Source organism: Muntiacus reevesi, chromosome 13 (genome assembly GCF_963930625.1).
Source record: "Muntiacus reevesi chromosome 13, mMunRee1.1, whole genome shotgun sequence".
Taxonomy (NCBI): Eukaryota; Metazoa; Chordata; class Mammalia; order Artiodactyla; family Cervidae; genus Muntiacus; species Muntiacus reevesi.
The window spans coordinates 28,650,073-28,667,874 of record NC_089261.1 but is presented as its reverse complement, the minus strand read 5'-3'; the positions used below and the strand labels follow the sequence as shown (position 1 = coordinate 28,667,874).

At 50.3% G+C, this 17,802-nt stretch overlaps 2 protein-coding genes across 6 annotated transcripts in view; one reads left to right on the top strand and one right to left on the bottom strand.

Annotated features, from left to right (window-relative positions):
- FBRSL1 (fibrosin like 1) overlaps nt 1-17,802 on the bottom strand; it is a 412,476-nt gene that overhangs the window by 150,224 nt on the left and 244,450 nt on the right. The window lies entirely within an intron of this gene.
- GOLGA3 (golgin A3) overlaps nt 1-17,802 on the top strand; it is a 44,608-nt gene that overhangs the window by 22,533 nt on the left and 4,273 nt on the right. For all 5 annotated transcript variants that reach the window (XM_065904095.1, XM_065904096.1, XM_065904091.1 and 2 more), the window contains exons 8-22: nt 1,273-1,475; nt 3,493-3,630; nt 4,907-5,068; nt 5,308-5,676; nt 6,407-6,484; nt 7,250-7,513; nt 8,656-8,750; nt 9,457-9,673; nt 11,237-11,380; nt 12,006-12,203; nt 13,012-13,128; nt 15,149-15,288; nt 15,879-16,011; nt 16,219-16,341; nt 17,082-17,246. In XM_065904095.1, coding sequence (XP_065760167.1) covers nt 1,273-1,475; nt 3,493-3,630; nt 4,907-5,068; nt 5,308-5,676; nt 6,407-6,484; nt 7,250-7,513; nt 8,656-8,750; nt 9,457-9,673; nt 11,237-11,380; nt 12,006-12,203; nt 13,012-13,128; nt 15,149-15,288; nt 15,879-16,011; nt 16,219-16,341; nt 17,082-17,246 — 2,546 coding nt within the window. The remainder of the gene's footprint in view (nt 1-1,272; nt 1,476-3,492; nt 3,631-4,906; nt 5,069-5,307; nt 5,677-6,406; nt 6,485-7,249; nt 7,514-8,655; nt 8,751-9,456; nt 9,674-11,236; nt 11,381-12,005; nt 12,204-13,011; nt 13,129-15,148; nt 15,289-15,878; nt 16,012-16,218; nt 16,342-17,081; nt 17,247-17,802) is intronic.

Genomic DNA, 17,802 nt, shown 5'->3' with positions numbered 1-17,802 from the left:
TCACAAGAGCTTTATCCTGATACTGGGGGATCAGGGGAGAGGCGGGGAGCACCAGCTGAGAAATATAACAGCCGACTGTTTTTAGTTTCTGGACATCTTATGATACCCAATCCCTTAAGAAAATTATTAATATAATGTTCAAAAGGTTCTGTATTGCTTGGGTTGCAAGGTCTGGCCTGACCAGAGCAGGTCAACAGTGGCCTGCACCCAGTGCAGCACCAGCTGGGTGGGGGATTTGGGGTGCAGGGGGAAATGCTCCAGTTGCCTTCCTAAAGCCCTGCCATGCTGAACTTTGAGGCACATCCGTTCCCAAGGATTTCAAGAACAGAGGTTGGATTTCCCAAGGTTAGGGGTCATGAATCCTGTCATTTTTTTTGTTTCATCTTAAATTTTTAGAATTTAAAATTTAAGTTTTTTCTTAAGTGTTTGGTGAAATTTATTTTTTAAATATTTGACTGGTTTTGTTTGGACTATGATTTGGGTTTGTGCTGTGATTTCCTGTCTGCTCCCCCTGCCATCATCCATGTTAAGAGTTGACCATATCAGCAAACCAGTGGAGTTTCTTGTGGATACCGTTCCTGAGTTTGCTGATGACTCACAGACTTCATCAGGCCAAAGTCTCAAGCCAGAAAGCTCCCAGACACACAGTCGCTCTCCCTGTTTGCAGATTCCCTAGTTGTGAATTCACCGACTCACTGAATTTATACTCAGAGCTCTTTCCGGTTGTTTACAGACAGGTGCAGAGCAGAGAACCATGGGGGTTGCCTGATGTACGAGGCTCAGTTTGCCCAGTTCACTTCTTGTTCCCCAAGTGCCCTTTTGTGGTCAATTTAGTGCCATTTTTTGTTTGTTTGTTTTTGCATGTTTGTGCTTTTGGGGGTGGTTTTGCTATTTACAATAAACCCCAACACTGTCTGGTGTTCCTAAGTGCAGGATGGTTTTGGTGCACTTTTCAGAGAAAATCCTTATGTTAGACAGGCTTCATCCAGGCAGAGGTTGGGTGCTGTCAGCTGTCAGTTCAGTGTTAATGAATCCACAGAAAGTGAAGTCAGGTGTCTTTCAACAGAAGCCCATGTAAAACAAGGTTTTGTGTTATTAGTTGATGAGAACTGAGCAGACCCCAACCTGGATGGCCCTGCCCCAGGATTAAGTGCCCTCGCTTGCACTTAAGACGTCGCTGCTGAAGAGGAGAACCAGCGGGTCCCCGCTCTCTGCGAAGGCTGGGCTCCCCAGGCCGTGCGGCGGCCTGAGTACTGTGCTTGCCTGTTTCAGTGCATGACCTGCGGCAGCAGATGACAGCCTTGCAGAGCCAGCTGCAGCAGGTGCAGCTGGAGCGCGCCACCCTCACCAGCAAGCTGAAGGCGTCCCAGGCCGAGATCGCGTCCCTGCAGAGTGTCCGGCAGTGGTACCAGCAGCAGCTCGCCCTGGCCCAGGAGGCCCGGGTCAGGCTGCAGGGCGAGATGGCCCACATCCAGGTACGGCCCCCACCGTGGTCAGAGCGCCACACTGCATGACCCACGTGGAACACTTGCTTTTCCTCCATATTGAAAAGACTTCTGAGTTTATATTTCACAGAGAGGTTTTGTTAAAATCTGCTGACCACCCATGTAGCTCACACCCCATGACGTGTAGTCACTGCCTTCTGTGATCTTCTGACACAGCTTCTGCTAGAGCATTTTAAACTGTAAAGTCCCCCTCTCTGGGACATCCTGTGTTCCTGGCTCTGACTAGTCCATCCCATCCCCTCTCTGGGGGGGCGCCTGGTGTCTGAACCCAGCTGTCAAATCCATGCCTGCTGGGGTCCTGGACCTCTTATACCCTGGCTCTCTCATCTATCACTAGGTGTTTCTCATGTGCAGAGAGCACGGTACATGCTGCTTCCCAGCAGAGCTGCTCCTCATTTCAGCTGCGTGATCACCAGATCCTTCCAGAAAACATTCATTTCCCGGACCCCAGAGGAAACACTTCCCACTCTTGTCTTTCCATGTTGTTAGGGTGTAAGCATGTTGGCCCCTGATTCTGTATCAGCGGGAGCAGGTGTGGGTCGAGGTCTGCAAGGTGCTCTGGACGCACTCGGGAGTAGTAGCAAATTGCTATAATACACTTTGCCCCGAATCTCAGGGTTTGGACCAATTGTGAAAGTTCTGATGGTGCCCTGGTCAGCCTGTCTTCTCTTTGAATTTTGCTGTGGGTTTTATAGCCTCCCCTTTTTTGGGGGGTTCAGATTAAATATTGTAATTTAACTTGTTAAAATATTTATAACATTGAAACTTTATTTCTTAGGTGGAGGATGTGAAGTACTTACTCCTCCAAAAACTCCTTTTTAAAAAAATCTGTAATCTACAAATATAAAATCGGTTTTTTAAAATTTATGTTTTTTTGGCAGTACCCTTTCGGGTCATTTTTATTTTCATAAGTTTTCTAACACAAAAATTAATTTTTAATCAGAAAAAGTTATCAAAATATATTGCTAAATGAGAACAATTACAAAACAGTAGCACAGAATGTGATTCAACATGTGCTGTTTAAAAGAGGACCATATAGATAAGCATTTGTTTACGTACAGTGTAGGTGAAAATAAATCATTGCAAATCAATGCAATTTTTAAGCTATTGTGGATTTTTTGATGCATAAAAAAATTTAAAGAAGCCAGATTTATGTGTCCTGACATAAGTCAGAAATGGCAGCCATTTTTGACATTTTTGGAAGACAGAAAAGGAAGATTCCAAGGGAATGGCTGTTTGAGAACCATAGCTGCTTTATTCAAATACCTTTGGCACCCAAGTTCAGTATTCCTTAATTAGGGTGTGTAATAAGTTTTTGCCCTCTTTTCCCAGTAGCATAAATGTGTCCCAGGAATGCTCAGGCGAATGATGCTTTCCCTTGCTCTGGGCACCTTCCATTTTAGACCCTGAAGCTCACAATGTCTGGACACACCTGGCACTTTACAAGTCTTGGAGTTGGAGTGTTCACGTTGGCTTTGGAAGGGTTGTGCTTGAAGTTCTGGGTCAGACACAGCGGATTGCCAATGCCTCTTGCTGGGAATGGCCAGGGTCAGCCTGATATGTCCAGGATAGTCAGACATTGAGAGGGCAGGGCCCAAGATGTGTCTCCCCATAGGTCAGTTCATTTGATGAGTAGATCCTTGGCTGTCCCTGCTGCCCTGATGAGGCCCCTCACCTGAGGGGCTCAGGGATGCACCTTCAGTGGAAACAGTTGTGCAGGTCTTGCAACAGACTGCACCGTCATGGGGTGATGAACACTGAGTCTGGGCTGCCGGCTAGCCCCTCTTAAGCACACAGAAGCCGGATGGCCCAAGGGTCACAGTGGCTGCCAGCAGCGAGGCCCTGCATGGAGGGGTCCTGGGGAACGGCCCTCCTGGGTGCCAGCACTGGGCAGAGACCCTGAGGCCACCAGAGTGAGGGGCCGGACTGGGCTGGTCTTGTGTTTGGAGTCTAGCAACCTGAAACTTTGTGTTGTTTTTCTTTGAAGGTTGGACAGATGAGCCAGGCGGGTCTTCTGGAGCACCTGAAGCTTGAGAACGTGTCCCTGTCCCACCAGCTGACGGAAACCCAGCAGAGGTCCATCAAGGAGAAGGAGCGCATTGCTGCCCAGCTCCAGGGCATTGAGGTGGGCCAAGCTGCTTCTGGGTCAATGTTGTCTTGGGGTTTGGGTATTTTTCCTTTACGTTGATCAAGAAAATAAAACAATACACACACATATATGTAAACATTAGTACTATATATGTATGTATGTCCATATATCTTTTAAAATGTCCTTTTTGAACCATCTGCAGTGATCTAAGTTTTCGGGATTCTGTCCCTCATGTTCGCTCTATGCCCATCCCGTCTCTTGTCTCTTGAGTTGTTAGTGGTAACCTGTGGCCCTTCTCTGAACCGCCATCCAGGCCAGCCTAGTTCAGCCCTCAGCTTGCATTAACATTTCACTCTCCAGCAGCCACGAGGAGTAGTTAGGACCATGTTCAGACATCTCCTGGAAGGATTACTTCCAGGGAAGGAGATGCAATGTCAAAGAACTGAGAAGATTTTAAGTTATAAGCTCTTGTTTTTTTCCCTAAGAAAACACCCAGGTGTGCAGTCTTATCTACATAGTCGTGATGAATGCCGTATTTGCCCCATTGGCCCTGATCTCTAGTTTTACCAAGTGGAATCAGGAAATAATCTTGTGGAAGAAAGTGTGCCATGTATCACACTCCAAAGTGGGGACGTGCTGTACAGCCTGTCTTCACACAAGTGGTCGTCATGGCAGTTTTATTCATCACCTTATCCTAGTTCTTAAAACCGGGTGGACTGCTTGCTTCTCTCTTCAGCCGGGTCAGGGCAAGTGTCAGCAGGGGAATTGTAGGTAGAGGAGTAAACAGTTAGCCTGTCTCGTGGGCAGCGGGAGGGCACCAGCTTTCTGCCCTCTTGTCACTTTTGGGCCCTCTGTCTGTGGGTCATGGACAGGTTGGTGATGGAGACCAGAGCTTCTCTCCAGGATGGTTGGTTTGTCTGCTGAATCTGTAGCCATCAGGTTATCTTGCTTTTTAAAAAATACTTCTTTATTTTGACCGTGCTGGGTTTTCCTTGGTACACGTAGGCTTTCTCTAGCTGTGGGAAGTGGGGGCTGCTCTTTGTTGCAGTGCACTAGCTTCTCATTGCCGTGGCTTCTCTTGTGAGGCACGGGCCCTGGGATGCACTGGCTTCAGTAGTTGCAGTTCCTGGGCTTCAGAGCACAGCCTCAGTAGTTGTGGCACACGGGCTCAGCTGCTCTGAGGCATATGGAATCTTCCAGGCCCAGAGATCAAACCTATGTCCCCTACATTCGCAGGTGGATTCTTTACCACTGGACCACCAGGGAAGTCCAAGTCCTTCTTTTTAAGAAATGCTCTTTCTTCTGGGCCCAGGCTGACATGTTGGACCAGGAAGCTGCCTTTGTGCAGATTCAAGAGGCGAAGACGATGGTGGAGGAGGACCTGCAGAGGAGGCTGGAGGAGTTTGAAGATGAGAAGGAGCGACTGCAAAAGATGGTGGCCTCGGCAGCGGTGCTGGAGCAGCAACTAGAGCAGGCAAGCACCCACTGGGGCTCTCGTCACTGCCCCGGTGCCACGGCAGGCCTCATGGTGCTCATTTGTGCTAGTCTGTCCATCTTCTACTCATGTTCTGTGCCACAGCTTTACACAGAAGGCTGCCTCCAGAGCATCCATTCAGATTGTTTAAAACCTGAGCACAGAAAAAGTAAACTCTTGGAGCACTCAATGTTTTTGTGTGCTCAAGAGCAGTCACATTGACTTTGGTTCCTTTTCAGGTGAAGTTGACTTTGCATCAACGAGACCAGCAGCTGGAGGCTTTGCGGCAGGAGCACCTGGACCTGTTGAAGCAGTTCACCTCAACGCAGGAGACTCTGCAGACCAGGGAGCAGTCCCTCGGGGACCTGCAGGTGCGCTGCGATGAGCTGCAGGCCAGGCTGGGCGAGCTGCAGGGGGAGGCTGCCTCCAGAGAAGACGCCTTCCAGGCCCTGCAGAACGAGAAGATCGTCTTGGAGGTGGCTCTGCAGGCAGCCCAGAGCAGCAGGGAGGAATTCGATAGAGGGGCGAAGCGCCTGGAAGAGGGAGCCCAGGACACGTCGGACACTCTAGAGCAGTTGAGACAAGAATTAGCCATCAAGTCCAGCCAGGTAACGCAGTTTGTTGTCAGTTTGTTATGAATGGAAATCATGCATACGATTTTTATTTGTTTGGTCCTGTTTTGGAACACCTTGCTTTGTAAACATGGAGGAACACTTGCAGGGCAGGGCCCAGGGCTCAGTGGGGAAAGGGTCCATAGCCTCTAGTGTGGTGCTTCCAGTCCTGGGTCAGCGGCTGGGTGTGGAGATGGCTGAGAACTAGAAAACTGAGTTGTTTGAGGCTTCGAAAGTAATCTGCCAAGAAATGGTGGTTTCAGTCTTATCTACAATGAGGAGCTCAGACCTGGGAAAAGCCACATAGAACTTCGATTTTTTTTCCTTCCTGGCTGCTTGACTTTAGTGTGACCTCCAGGACACATCGACAGAGTGGGTGAGGGTGGGGAGATGGCCTGACGGTCCCACACCTGGGAGCTGCCGTGCTGTGATGCAAGCAACCAGTAAACAAATAGCGAACAAGAGAGCTGTAGGGTGTGGAGGAAGCAGAATTAGTGTCGGGAACAACGTTGTCTTCAAATCCTGTTTCATGAGCATCAAAAGGAAGTCAGTGGCATGTTTTCTCTCCAGGGAGTAGGTGCACTTCTTCTGTAGACACTGACTGGCTGTTACCTTCTAGGACAGGATGCTCGGAGGCAAGTTGTCGAGGCCTCTGTGCACATGTGTCCCCCAAGACACAGGGCCCTCCTAGAGCCGTCAGAGTAACATCTGCACTCATGTCCCTCAGGTGGAGCACCTGCAGCAGGAAGCTGGCGCTCTGAAAAAGCAGACGCAGAAAGTAAAAGAGCAGTTTCTTCAACAAAAGGTAAGAACGCCTGCTTAGTTTTCTTGCCACGAAACAAGTGCGTGAAGAAAATCCTATATGTTTAATCTTTTCACTGGAAAGAAATCACTCAAGAGGAATGTAACATCTTGGCTCCAGGGTTTTTAAGGCACTTCACTGATTCTAAAACATGGATCTCACCCCTCCCATTTTTATATCTCTGAAGTCAGGTGCATTTTCAGGGTGGACTTGGCATCTGTATCTCACGGATCGTGTACCCTACCATCACGTAGCATGAGCACATGTTGCTTCCAAAGAGCCCCAAGCGTCCTGTTCAACGTGTCTTTGATAACAATCACACTACAGTCTAGCATTGAAATAAGGTGTTACATGTTAGTGAAGCCACTTCTGCTCTGGAGGAGTGAACACAGAGTGTCACCAAGGGTCTGAGGAAGGGCGACTGAGAATGTTATAAGTGGTGGGGGATTTTATCACTGAGATGCAAGCGGGGGTGCCTTAAGAAGTCAGGCAGGGCAAGTAGAGGGAAAAGGAATGGCCATATTCCCCCAAGAAGGTGATATGGTCAGGACCCCCAGCGGCTGGCGTAGTTGCTATGTGACTCACCCAGATCTGTTGAGGAGTGTAAAATTGTGACGTCTCAGTGGGTGGTATCTTGCACTTGGTGAAATACATTATCTTTATCTCCCCAAAAGTGTTGTAGATGTAAGTCGTGAGTGTTTTTGTTTACACCATTCCACCCCTCGGAAGCGCCACCCCCCTGGCTGCAGCTTCTGTCTCGTTGGGCAGGTGATGGTGGAGGCCTACCGCCGCGATGCCACGTCCAAAGACCAGCTCATCAGTGAGCTGAAGGCCACGAAGAAGAGGCTTGACTCGGAGGTGAAGGAGTTGCGGCAGGAGCTGATGAAACTTCAAGGGGAGAAGAAGTCTGTGGAGGTGGAGCATTCACGCCTGCAGAAGGAGATGTTGCAGGTCCGGCAGCAGGTGGTGGATCTCGAAGGGCACCTGCAGTCTGCACAGAGGGAGCGTGATGAGATGGAGACACAGTTACAGGTTTGGGGCGTCTTGACGTGTGAGGGTTCAGCTGAACGTGCCTGGGGCTGTATGGTGGGTGGGCAGGGACACGTGGACAGGTTTTTAGAAAAGTAGCCTGGAAAAGGTTCTCCTGGAGCTCAGATGCTGGGGGGTTGGGAGGGGTGGTCCAGGCAGAGATACAGCTGTGACGGAGCTACTGAGACAGGCCTGGAACCAGTGTCTGAGAGCTGGAGAGTCAGCAGAAAGCCAGGGAGCTGCTGGGTGTGGGGTGGCAGAGAGTTCTGTGCGGGTGGCAGGGTGCGTGAGGAATACGCTGGTTTGTGCTCTGGGTTTTAAGTGTGGTGCAGCCGGATTTGCTGTGCGTGTCCGAAGGCACCTGTGGTTGAGGAGAGGCAAGCGTGGAGGCGGGAGCCCATGAGAGATGGTGGTGGCAGTGTCAGAGAGGGTCTCTGCAACGGGATGGGGAGAGGGAGACCTCAGGCCAGATTCCTGCAGCTGAGGAGCATGTCAAGTGTGAGAAACTGAGGCAGACAGTAGACCTGGGGAGAGCAGTGGGCAAGGAGTCAAACCAAGGGCTTGGTCTTACATGTGATGTGTCAGAAATCCCACAAGCAGGCCAGGCAGGGTCTAGGGCGGCAGGTGGGCCAGAGGCCACAGCTGAGAGCTGTGAGGGTGCTGGCAGGACAAGAGAGCTGGGAGCTATGGGAGCGCGGGGCTCACTGGGGGCTCGGTCTGTGAGGGCCGAGCTGGGCCTGGGGGCTGGTGCTCACTCTACAGGAGGAGACAGGGCAGTGGGTGAGGCCAGGAGGGGGCACAAGTCCACGAGAGTGCTGGGAGAAACCAGGGAGGGGCCTGGGGGCTCTGTCAGGGGGTCCAGTGCGGCCCCCAGGTGGGGTCTGGAGGCCAGAGGTTTTCCCCCTGGCCAGTTCTCACTTGTTTCCACCACATTCCTTGGCACAGACAACTCAGGGTGCTCCTAACCTTTGTTAAAGTGGTCACTTACCTCAGGACCCTCTGTCCAAATCTTCCTTAAAACCCATGTCCTGTAAGGCAGCCCTGAGAGGGCACCATTTACCCGTGAGGAAGCCAGTCCCAACATTGGGGCTTCCGGTGGAGGGCCTGACGCTCCTCATTTTGTCTTTTCCTGTCTTTATTTGAAGTCTTTGCAGTTTGATAAAGAGCAGATGGTTGCTCTGACGGAGGCCAACGAGGTACTCAAGAAACAGATAGAAGAGCTGCAGCAAGAAGCCACGAAGTATGCGGGCGGGGTGTGTGCTGGGGGAGGCCGGGCGGGGTTATGAGCCATGCAGGGGACCCCAGCACTCTGTGTCCAGCCCTCGCTGGTCTACCCCGGGAGGCCTAGATGTCAGAGTGCAGATTTAAAGCTGCAAAAGTGATTCCGTCCAGACCTGACAGTTACACATGGATGTGCTAACATATCCTTTCCCAAACACTCCTGTTTTTGTTTTTGTTACTTTTCTGTGTCAAGAACTTGTTGCAGTGCCTTTCCTGCCCCAGCTCCCTGCCCAGGGTGGATGCTTGTGTTGGTCCCCCTCAGCCCACGCCAGGCCCTTCCACTCCCAAGGCATGTCCCACAGCGCTCTGCTCTGGTCAGCCGCTGCTTTACTGTGAGCCTGAATGTTGAGTTTCTTGCTGCTGATCAGGAGGATTGCTGGAAGCCTTTCTTTTTGGTAGGAGAGGACTCTTTCTGCCTCCACCAAATCATTTAAACAGCTCCAAAAGGGGAGCGGGGCAGTTGAAATGTAGTGCTGGGCTCCTCAGGGGCACCCACCAGCCACGTCCCAGGGAGGTAGATCTGGACAGGGTGGAGCCGAGACAGTCTCCCTGCAGAGCCCTGGAGGAGGAGGAATGGGGCTTGGATGCACATGTGCTCACGCTTGCTTGGTGTGGCATGTGAGTTCAGAGGTGAGCTGAGACCTCCTTCCGTCTGCCCGCCCCAGGGCCATCACTGAGCAGAAACAGAGGATGAAGCGCCTGGGTTCGGACCTGACCAGCGCACAGAAGGAGATGAAGACCAAGCACAAGGCCTATGAGAACGCAGTGGGCATCCTCAGCCGCCGCCTGCAGGAGGCGCTCACGGCCAAGGAGGCGGCCGAGGCCGAGCTCAGCCAGCTGAGAGCCCAGGCAGCCCCCGGCGGCAGCGACCTCACCTTGCATGTGAGTAACTCGTTTGCTTCGGCCACTTGCAGAGACTTGGTGTAGGGACATGACATTTATAGGCAACTCCCCTCCTAAACCCTCTTAAGAGGGTCTAGAAAAGCGGTGTGGGGCAAGCATGCGGGCAGTGTTTTTCTAACATAGCTTGTGGTCGAGAAATGACCAGGGACCCTGATGAAGCGAGTGGAGTGCCCCATGCTCGCTCCAGTCCTCCTCTGCCTCATTGTGGGGAAGAGGCTCTGTAAGTAGGTAAAGTTCTGTGAGCGCATGAGTATGGCATGCGAGGGTTCAGGGTGAGGGTTGGGGAGTCCAGAAAAGCTTTTGGGAAAGGTGACATCTGAACTCGTCTTCAGTGAAAGGGGGCATCTCAGCAGAGGGGTGCTCCTGTGCTGTGCGCTGGGTCTGGGGGGCTGGGTGGGTGTCTGGCTCTAGGGCTAGTTTGGACTGGCTCTTACATGAGACAGAGCTGGCTGAGACCTGACCACTGCCCTGTCGGAAAGCCCCAGGTGGGGGCGGCGGCGGGCAGGGGTAGTAACGGTACCTGAGGTGCTGGAGCTGAGTGGAGGTGGCAGGATGGCAACAGGAGGAGCTGATGGGGAGGCCTCGCGGAGGCCAGCCCCAGGGGGATGGGGGTGGGAGTGGTGCTGGAGACAAGCCCATGGGACAGATAGCATGTGCAGCGTAGTGGATGGAAGTGGCTATGAAACGCTTGGGGTCAGAAGGAGCAGGGAATGTGCACATGGCAAGGGTCGAGGGCTGAGTCCTCTGGAACCTCTCTTCCTACTCCAGCGTCCTGAGGGAGAGCCTTTAGGGTGGAGGACAGGGCAGCAGGGCAGGTGTGCTTGTCGTGTGTGTGTGTGTGTGTGTGTGTGTGTGTGTGTGTGTGTGTGTGTGTAGGGGGTGTGTTCACACGTGAAGGCTCTCGGGTTTCCCTTGGATGCTGCACTGTCAGTCACAAGTGCCCTGGTTCCCCAGATCCCGGCAGTGTGAGCCTACCACCTCCCTTCACACCCGCTCGTAGTATGAAACTCTGCCTCAGCTAATTTGCATTTCATTTATTACCCACAGATTTGAGTCATTTCACTTAAGCTTAGTAATTGTATTTTTTTTTCTCATATTTTATTTTTCTCGTCTCTCAGTTTGAGAAATCCTGAGTTGGAGGACACTGTAGCATAGTGTGTTATTCTCTTGCCAAAATACATAAATTCAGTATTCCCTCTCACATGTTTACTTTATACAGTATCAGGAGGAGAACTTACTTGCAGTTTCTTTTTTGTTTTAAAGTATCTGTCTGTTTAATCTACTCACTTATTTGCCAAAGACAATAACTTATAGCTGTTACTTTTCTGTATTTTCAAAGCATTAACTTAAAAAGTTAGTTTATGAGTCATTACTATGTGACACCTGGTACTTGATTGTGTCTCTTGAAGGAGAGGGAAGGCTATAGAGAGCCTATTGCCTGTCTCATGTGGTTGGCAGGCTCACGCCGTTGGTGGGAAGCTGGACTACATGGGGGGCTTTGGTGAAACCCTGACCAAACGCACCTTCCGTCCCGGCTATCAGGAGCGGGTCCAGGCACTGGAGGCGGAGCTGCAGGCTGTCGGCCACAGCAAGATGATGCTGGAGAGGGAGCTGCAGGAGGTCATCTCACTGACCGGCCAGGAGCTGGAAGAGCAGCGGGAGAAGGTGCTGGAGCTGGAGGATGAGGTAGGCCAAGCCCTGCTGTTGCACTGCCCAGGGACGAGCGCCACCCTATGTGCAGGGTCGGGGCGTAGCCTAGCCTGAGTGCTTGGCCTCCACTCTGTGCTTCTGGGGGCTGTCGAACCACTCCCCTGGGTCTGACCACCTGCACTGCTGGACACCCTGCATGCAGTTCAGTGAGGCCTGCTGTGCCTGCTCTCGCTGCAGTGTGGCAGATAAGAAACCCAGCCTGGAAGATCTCCATATAACCCTCAGACTCAGAGACAGTTGTGGCTTCAGGTGATACCACACACTGCAGCATGGTAATGTCCCCTGGGTTCTGCACAGAGTCCTAAGGTGACTGTCAGGAGCTGCAGGCTGCGTACGCAGTTCATGGTCATCTCTGTCACACTCAGCTCCGGGCCCGCCTGGGCTCCAACCTAGATGTGCTTATCCAGAAGTCCACAGGAGAGGACTGGCTGTCGGCTGTGGGTCTAGGAGAGAAGCAGGCATGGCCACGGCAGCCTTGCCAGCTGTGGAGCGAGGGTCCGCTGCATCTGGTCCTCAGCTGTGTGTTGTTGCATTGTGGTATTAATCATTCTGTGCCTGGAGTGCAGTGGCTCCACAAACTGGCAACTTTGATTTGTTTCAGCTTCAAGAGTCCAGAGGCTTCAGGAGGAAGATAAAGCGCCTTGAGGAGTCAAATAAGAAGCTAGCTTTGGAACTGGAGCACGAGAGAGGGAAGCTCACGGGCCTTGGGCAGTCCAATGCGGCCTTGAGGGAGCACAACAGCATCTTAGAGACAGCATTAGCCAAGAGGGAAGCAGACCTAGTTCAGCTGAACCTTCAGGTATTGGAACTCATTTGCCAGAAGCAGGAGGAGACCTGCTGCAGGCCAGGCAGACTCTCAGGGCCTTGGCTGCATCGTCTGTGCTTCATCACAGACACCTGCAGAGTAGAGGCGTGGAGACGGAGGCCCAGAGGATCTGCTGGAGCCTCAGCCCCTCTGCCTGTCTTGAGGTGGGGGTGGAGCAGGGGAGCTGAGCTGTAAAGGAACTAGACTCAGTCCCTAAGGTTCACTGGGGGTGGGCGACTCTGGGGGTGCAGAGGAGACCCGTTCCTAGCTCCGACCTGAGGGCCTCCTGTGATTCAGCACTGGGCTTCGAACTGTGGTGGATGTCACCCTACAGACGCCACTGTCAGCTCCTCAGCTCTGCAGCCCCTCTGGGTTTTTTACCGGCCCAGCCCAGCCCCGCCCCTGCCTTGAATAATCCAGACTTTAAAGAGTTTCCAGATTTTCCTGTGTGCTAGTACCCACCATCTGAGTTACGTGCCTCGCCATGAAGACAACTGCATTGATAACCCCTGATTTATATGCATCTTTTGGGCTCCTAACTCTATGTTTGAATATGATCATATGATTGTGCTCATGTGATCTGAGATTTCAGTTTTGAGAACAGTGTTCTCCAGAAGTAGAAATCTCACTCCTTTCCTGGCTTGTGCCTTTGTTGATAACATGTCATGATGTCTTGTTGCCACGTGATGCTTGATTCCCTCACGTGACCCTGATCAGAGTGGCCTGTGCTTTCTCCCAGGGCTCTTCATGCTTTGGAAATTTGATGTCCTTCCTTCCTTACCCCTCTTGGAATGTGCTGTAGGTGCAGGCAGTTTTGCAGCGCAAGGAAGAAGAGGACCGCCAGATGAAGCAGCTTGTCCAGGCCTTGCAGGCCGCACTACAGAAGGAAAAGGTGATGGTGCACAGCCTCGAGGAGCAGGTGTGTGGCTTCCAGCTGGTATCAGACTGCAGCCTCCCAGCGCCTTCTGGAATGTAACTTGTAAATGTCTAAAAACTCATTAGTACCCTTGACCCAGCAGTTCCCTTCCAGGAGCTTCTCTGTGAATACCTTGGCTAATGAGTCCAAGGACTGGGTGTCGTCATAGGGTTGGTGACAGAGCCTGAAGGGAGTCTCCATACTCATCAGTGGAAGAAAGGGCTTAGATTAAGGAGCAGGCGTGCGGGTCTAAGATGTGTGCACAGAGCTCAACAGCTGTGTCTTTGCTGGGAAAATGCCCTGCATATGGTGTGGAGCTGAAAAGCAAACAGAAGAACAGTATATGATGACCCCATTTGTGTTGAAGAAGCATCCAAGAACAGTGGTTCTGGAGATGCGTGCCATTCTCGACATCTCGAGCAGTTTTCCTGGCTGCCGCCTTCCACGCTCAGATGTTCACTGCATCAGGTGGCTCGACCCAAAGATAGGCCTGCCCCAGCCACCCGACAAGCAGAGTGGATCTCAGGCTGTAGACTTAGTTTTACCATCATGATGCGTCATCTGTGGTTTCTGTGTAGCTCTTTCCTCATGAGAACATCAGCATCCTGGGACAGGGTCTGTGGCTTGTTGGCTGTCGTGTCCCCAGCGCCTTCTCAGAACAGATGGCAGAAAACGTTTGTCGTGGGCACACTCCTGCGTGTGTAGGTGCATGTCACCTGGGCTTTGCCACTTTCTTTTACATTTCTCCATGATAATGTACTGGAGATAGAAGGAAATAGCTTTTTTTATTTCATGAGTGAGACAGTAAGACATTCTTTTATTTTTTTATAAAATATTTTTTGGCTGCACTGCACAGCATGTGGGATCTAGTTCCCCAAGTAGGGATCTGAACCCATGCCGCCTGCATTGGAAGTACAGGGTCTTAACCATTGGATTGCCAAGGAAGTCCCCAGACATCCTTTTCAAGTATTACTATTTTTAAGATACATTAAGAATATTGTAATGTGATCAATTATTAGCTTCTTCTTGACCCACATGTGCCTCGTTTGCCATATTTAATCCTTGCTTGCAGTTGCTACACATCTGGTGGTTCTAAACTGAATCAGCAACACTCCCTGCTTTTCTGTCCCTCACCTTCCTGTCTTTTGATCTGTACTCAGGTATCACTTAATAGTTTTATTCTCATCTTAAAGAAGTTGTAACTAGGCAATTTTTAACTGGAATTGCTGGGGGGATGATGTGTACTTGACTTTGATTTCTTTTTTTAAGGGGAGTAATTGTAAATGATGCCTATTTATTTTTCCAAGTACATTTGGTCTGATAGTCCTCATTGTAAAAATAGTACATACTAGCAAAAATTTTTAGTGTGTGTGGAGATTAAAGTATCTTGAATCTCTACCTAGTGACAACCACTGCTAATACCCTCTACTGGAGTTTTTTCCAGGTATATATGAGTTCTTTCTATATTCATTTGTCATATACTATAAATATTTTTATTAAACTTCTTTTACATGAAGTACTTGCTAGTGTAGTTAGACAAGAAAACTAAAATATTGGAAAGGCAAATGAAAAATGTTGTTATATTCTGAGAATTTGCTTATCTTCTCAGAAACCTTGAGATAAAATGTTGGTAACCATGAAAAAGCTAGTTACATCATAAAAGGAAAATGAGCAGTAGCATTATTACACTTAGAAGGTCTGATGGAAAAGTAGATTCTTCCTCAATACATGAATTACGAACAAAAGTAACAAGAAATAACCAGATACACTTGAGAAAGACTGTAAGAACCACTGAGGCCAAGAAAGTTGAACTTAACTGTTTGCTCAGCAGGTGCTGCTGCCATGTTGCATGCTTTCAGGCCAAGTGTGTGTTCAGTACTTTCATCCTTGACAGGCACCTTGAAAAGCTGTGGAAAGAAGGCCTGCAGGAGCGGCTAGGAGGTGGGCGGTTGGGGCAACTGCCTCCAAACGTGCTGCGAGGTTCTGCCTCTGTCCTTGACAATGCTAATGTTTTTTGTTTTAGGTTGCTGCAGCCAAGGCAGAAGCGGGCCACAACCGCCGCCACTTTAAGGCTGCCACCTTAGAGCTGAGCGAGGTGAAGAAGGAGCTGCAGGCCAAGGAGCAGGAGGTGCAGAGGCTACAGGCAGAGGCCGACGGGCTCCAGTAAGTGGGAGTGGGTGCCGCCACCATCTCATCTCCAGTTAGCACCTTCGACACACCAGGGTCCCCTCCGTTCGAGCAAATTGCTGGGCAGATCTCTGGAGGTAGATCTAAGGAGGAGAAACACATCCAATTGCTATTTCAGAATGCCTGCAGCTTAACACTGAGACTTTGGCCCTGATGCTGTGTGCTCCCACTCTCTGCCTTGCTGGTCCTTCTGTGAGGACAGAGAGCCCTGGGGGCTGTGCCCACCATCGATGCTCACTGTGGGCTCCCACTGGGGGGCCTCGGCTCGAACATGTGTAAGCGCACATGTGTTGGGCAGTGCACATGCATTGAACTCTGAGACACTTTCCCTCCCGTTGTAATCTATGATTGGGCGCTCATGGAGAAGCCCTCCCAGGGGTTGTGAGCGTTAGTTGAGTGAGTGCATTCACAACTCCTTGAACAGTCCCCATCCAGGGGGTGCAATATGCGAGTTTTGTCCTTATGAATGTCACCTAGGACATCTAACAGTCAACTGAAAGCATTTTTGAGTGGGAAGGTCATTGGAAGAACAGTGTAATTTTACTCCTTCTTGTTTTTTGTGCTAGAATCCAGGAGGGGAAGCACTCGCAGGAAATAGCAGAATTCCAGGCGGAGCTGGCAGAGGCCCGGACCCAGCTCCAGCTGCTGCAGAAACAGCTGGATGAGCAGCTGAGCAAAGAGCCCGTAGGAAACCAAGAGGTGACTCACTGGGCAGCTTTCCCTCCCCAGTTAACAGGGCTTACAGAACAAGACTCTTGCTTGATACGTTCCCTGTCTTCTTGGAGAGGGAATTTTTTTTTTTCTAAGTGTATTAAATGATATGAAGAGATAGAGTTACAGCAATTTTATAATGCAAGAAAGCCATTTTAAAATTCTTTGGGTCATGTGATGATTTTCTGTCTCTAGATGGAAAATCTCAAATGGGAGGTGGATCAGAAAGAGAGAGAAATCCAGTCCTTGAAGCAGCAGCTGGACTTGAACGAACACCAGAGTAAACAGGAGTTGGATGGAATACAGCAGTCGTTGCAGGTACAGTTCATGTCAGGGCCCCAGCAGCACTCCCCCAGCTCTTCCCAGTACCGTGCCACGCACCATGCTACATGCACAGTAAGAGTTTTTGATGGATTGAGTCGTCTCACCAGATCGTTCATGTTTCAGAAAGCAGCCCAGAGCAGGCAGCTGAGGGACACGGGGCAGAGACCAGAGCCCCTGGGCTGAGCTGTGCAATTGTCCCAGGAATGAGATCTCATTGAGTCCAGTATATGAGAGTGCCATTCACCAGTGTGTGATGAGCTTCTCTGAGAAGAAGCCTATGTACAATATACTCTTGACTGCTCGAGGATGGGATCGGGGTAGTGGGGTGGGGGGTGACTCTGAGATTCCTACATGTGGATGGACAGCTTGAGTAATCATCAGAACTGCCTTGTCTTCTGTCCCGGGAACAGTTAAGCTTATTCTAGTAGCTGACCTTGGAATTTAAACAAGGATTGGGTTCATTGTCAAATGTGGTTGTGGGAATATTACTGGTTCCTTGACAGAAGCTCCGAAGTTTGCATGGGAAGGTTGAGGACAGAATTGTAACTGGATTCTCTTCAGTGTAGACTCCTAGAGAGGAGTGTTGGTGGGAGGGGAGTGTCACGTGAAAGCTTTGGTGTACAAAGCCAGGCTAGTAGCCCCAGCCCCTTAGAATTGTGACATACAAACTAAGATTTGTGCAGGGTGCTTAATATCTTTCAGTTTTTGAGAATCTATGACTCCACTTTCTTTAGAATATTAAATCTGAGCTGGAGATGGTGCGGGAAGACCTGTCCATGACCCAGAAAGATAAATTTATGCTTCAAGCTAAAGTGTCAGAACTGAAGAACAACATGAAGACACTGCTCCAGCAAAACCAGCAGCTCAAGCTGGACCTGCGGCGAGGAGCAGCTAAGACGGTATGAGGCCGCCCGGGCCATCAGCAGGCCGTTGTAGATGTGTTGGCTGATGGTCGGCAGGCATCCAGTCATAAAGTTACATTCAACCAGCGTTGGGCTACTACCATGTGAGGTGATGATGGCATATTCTTTCTGGATCACTGGCCAAATCTTTTTAATTTAGTGCTTTTTCTAACAGAAGGTTGGCCTCTTTCTATGAATTCAGATGCCATTTTATTGTAATATGCTTTACAAACCAAATGAGGGCATGGTTTGCTTGTGTTAACAAGAGTCCCAGGCCTTCTAGGTGAGCCCAGCTGGGACACACAGCTGCCAGAACAGGATCGGGGGCCCAGGAACCCCTGAAACTGCTGTCATGAGCTCTTTTAAGTTATCTGTTTACTCACAATTTGTTTTTTTCCTCAACCTATGTAAATACTTAGCTGGTACAAAGAAGTCACTCAGATTCAGAGGTTTATTTAGCATGGTTTGGTTATCTGTGGAAAAAGTTGGGAGTCCAAGGAAGAGGAGTCTTACGAGTTAGAAAATTGACTTAATTTCTCAGGGAAACTCAGAG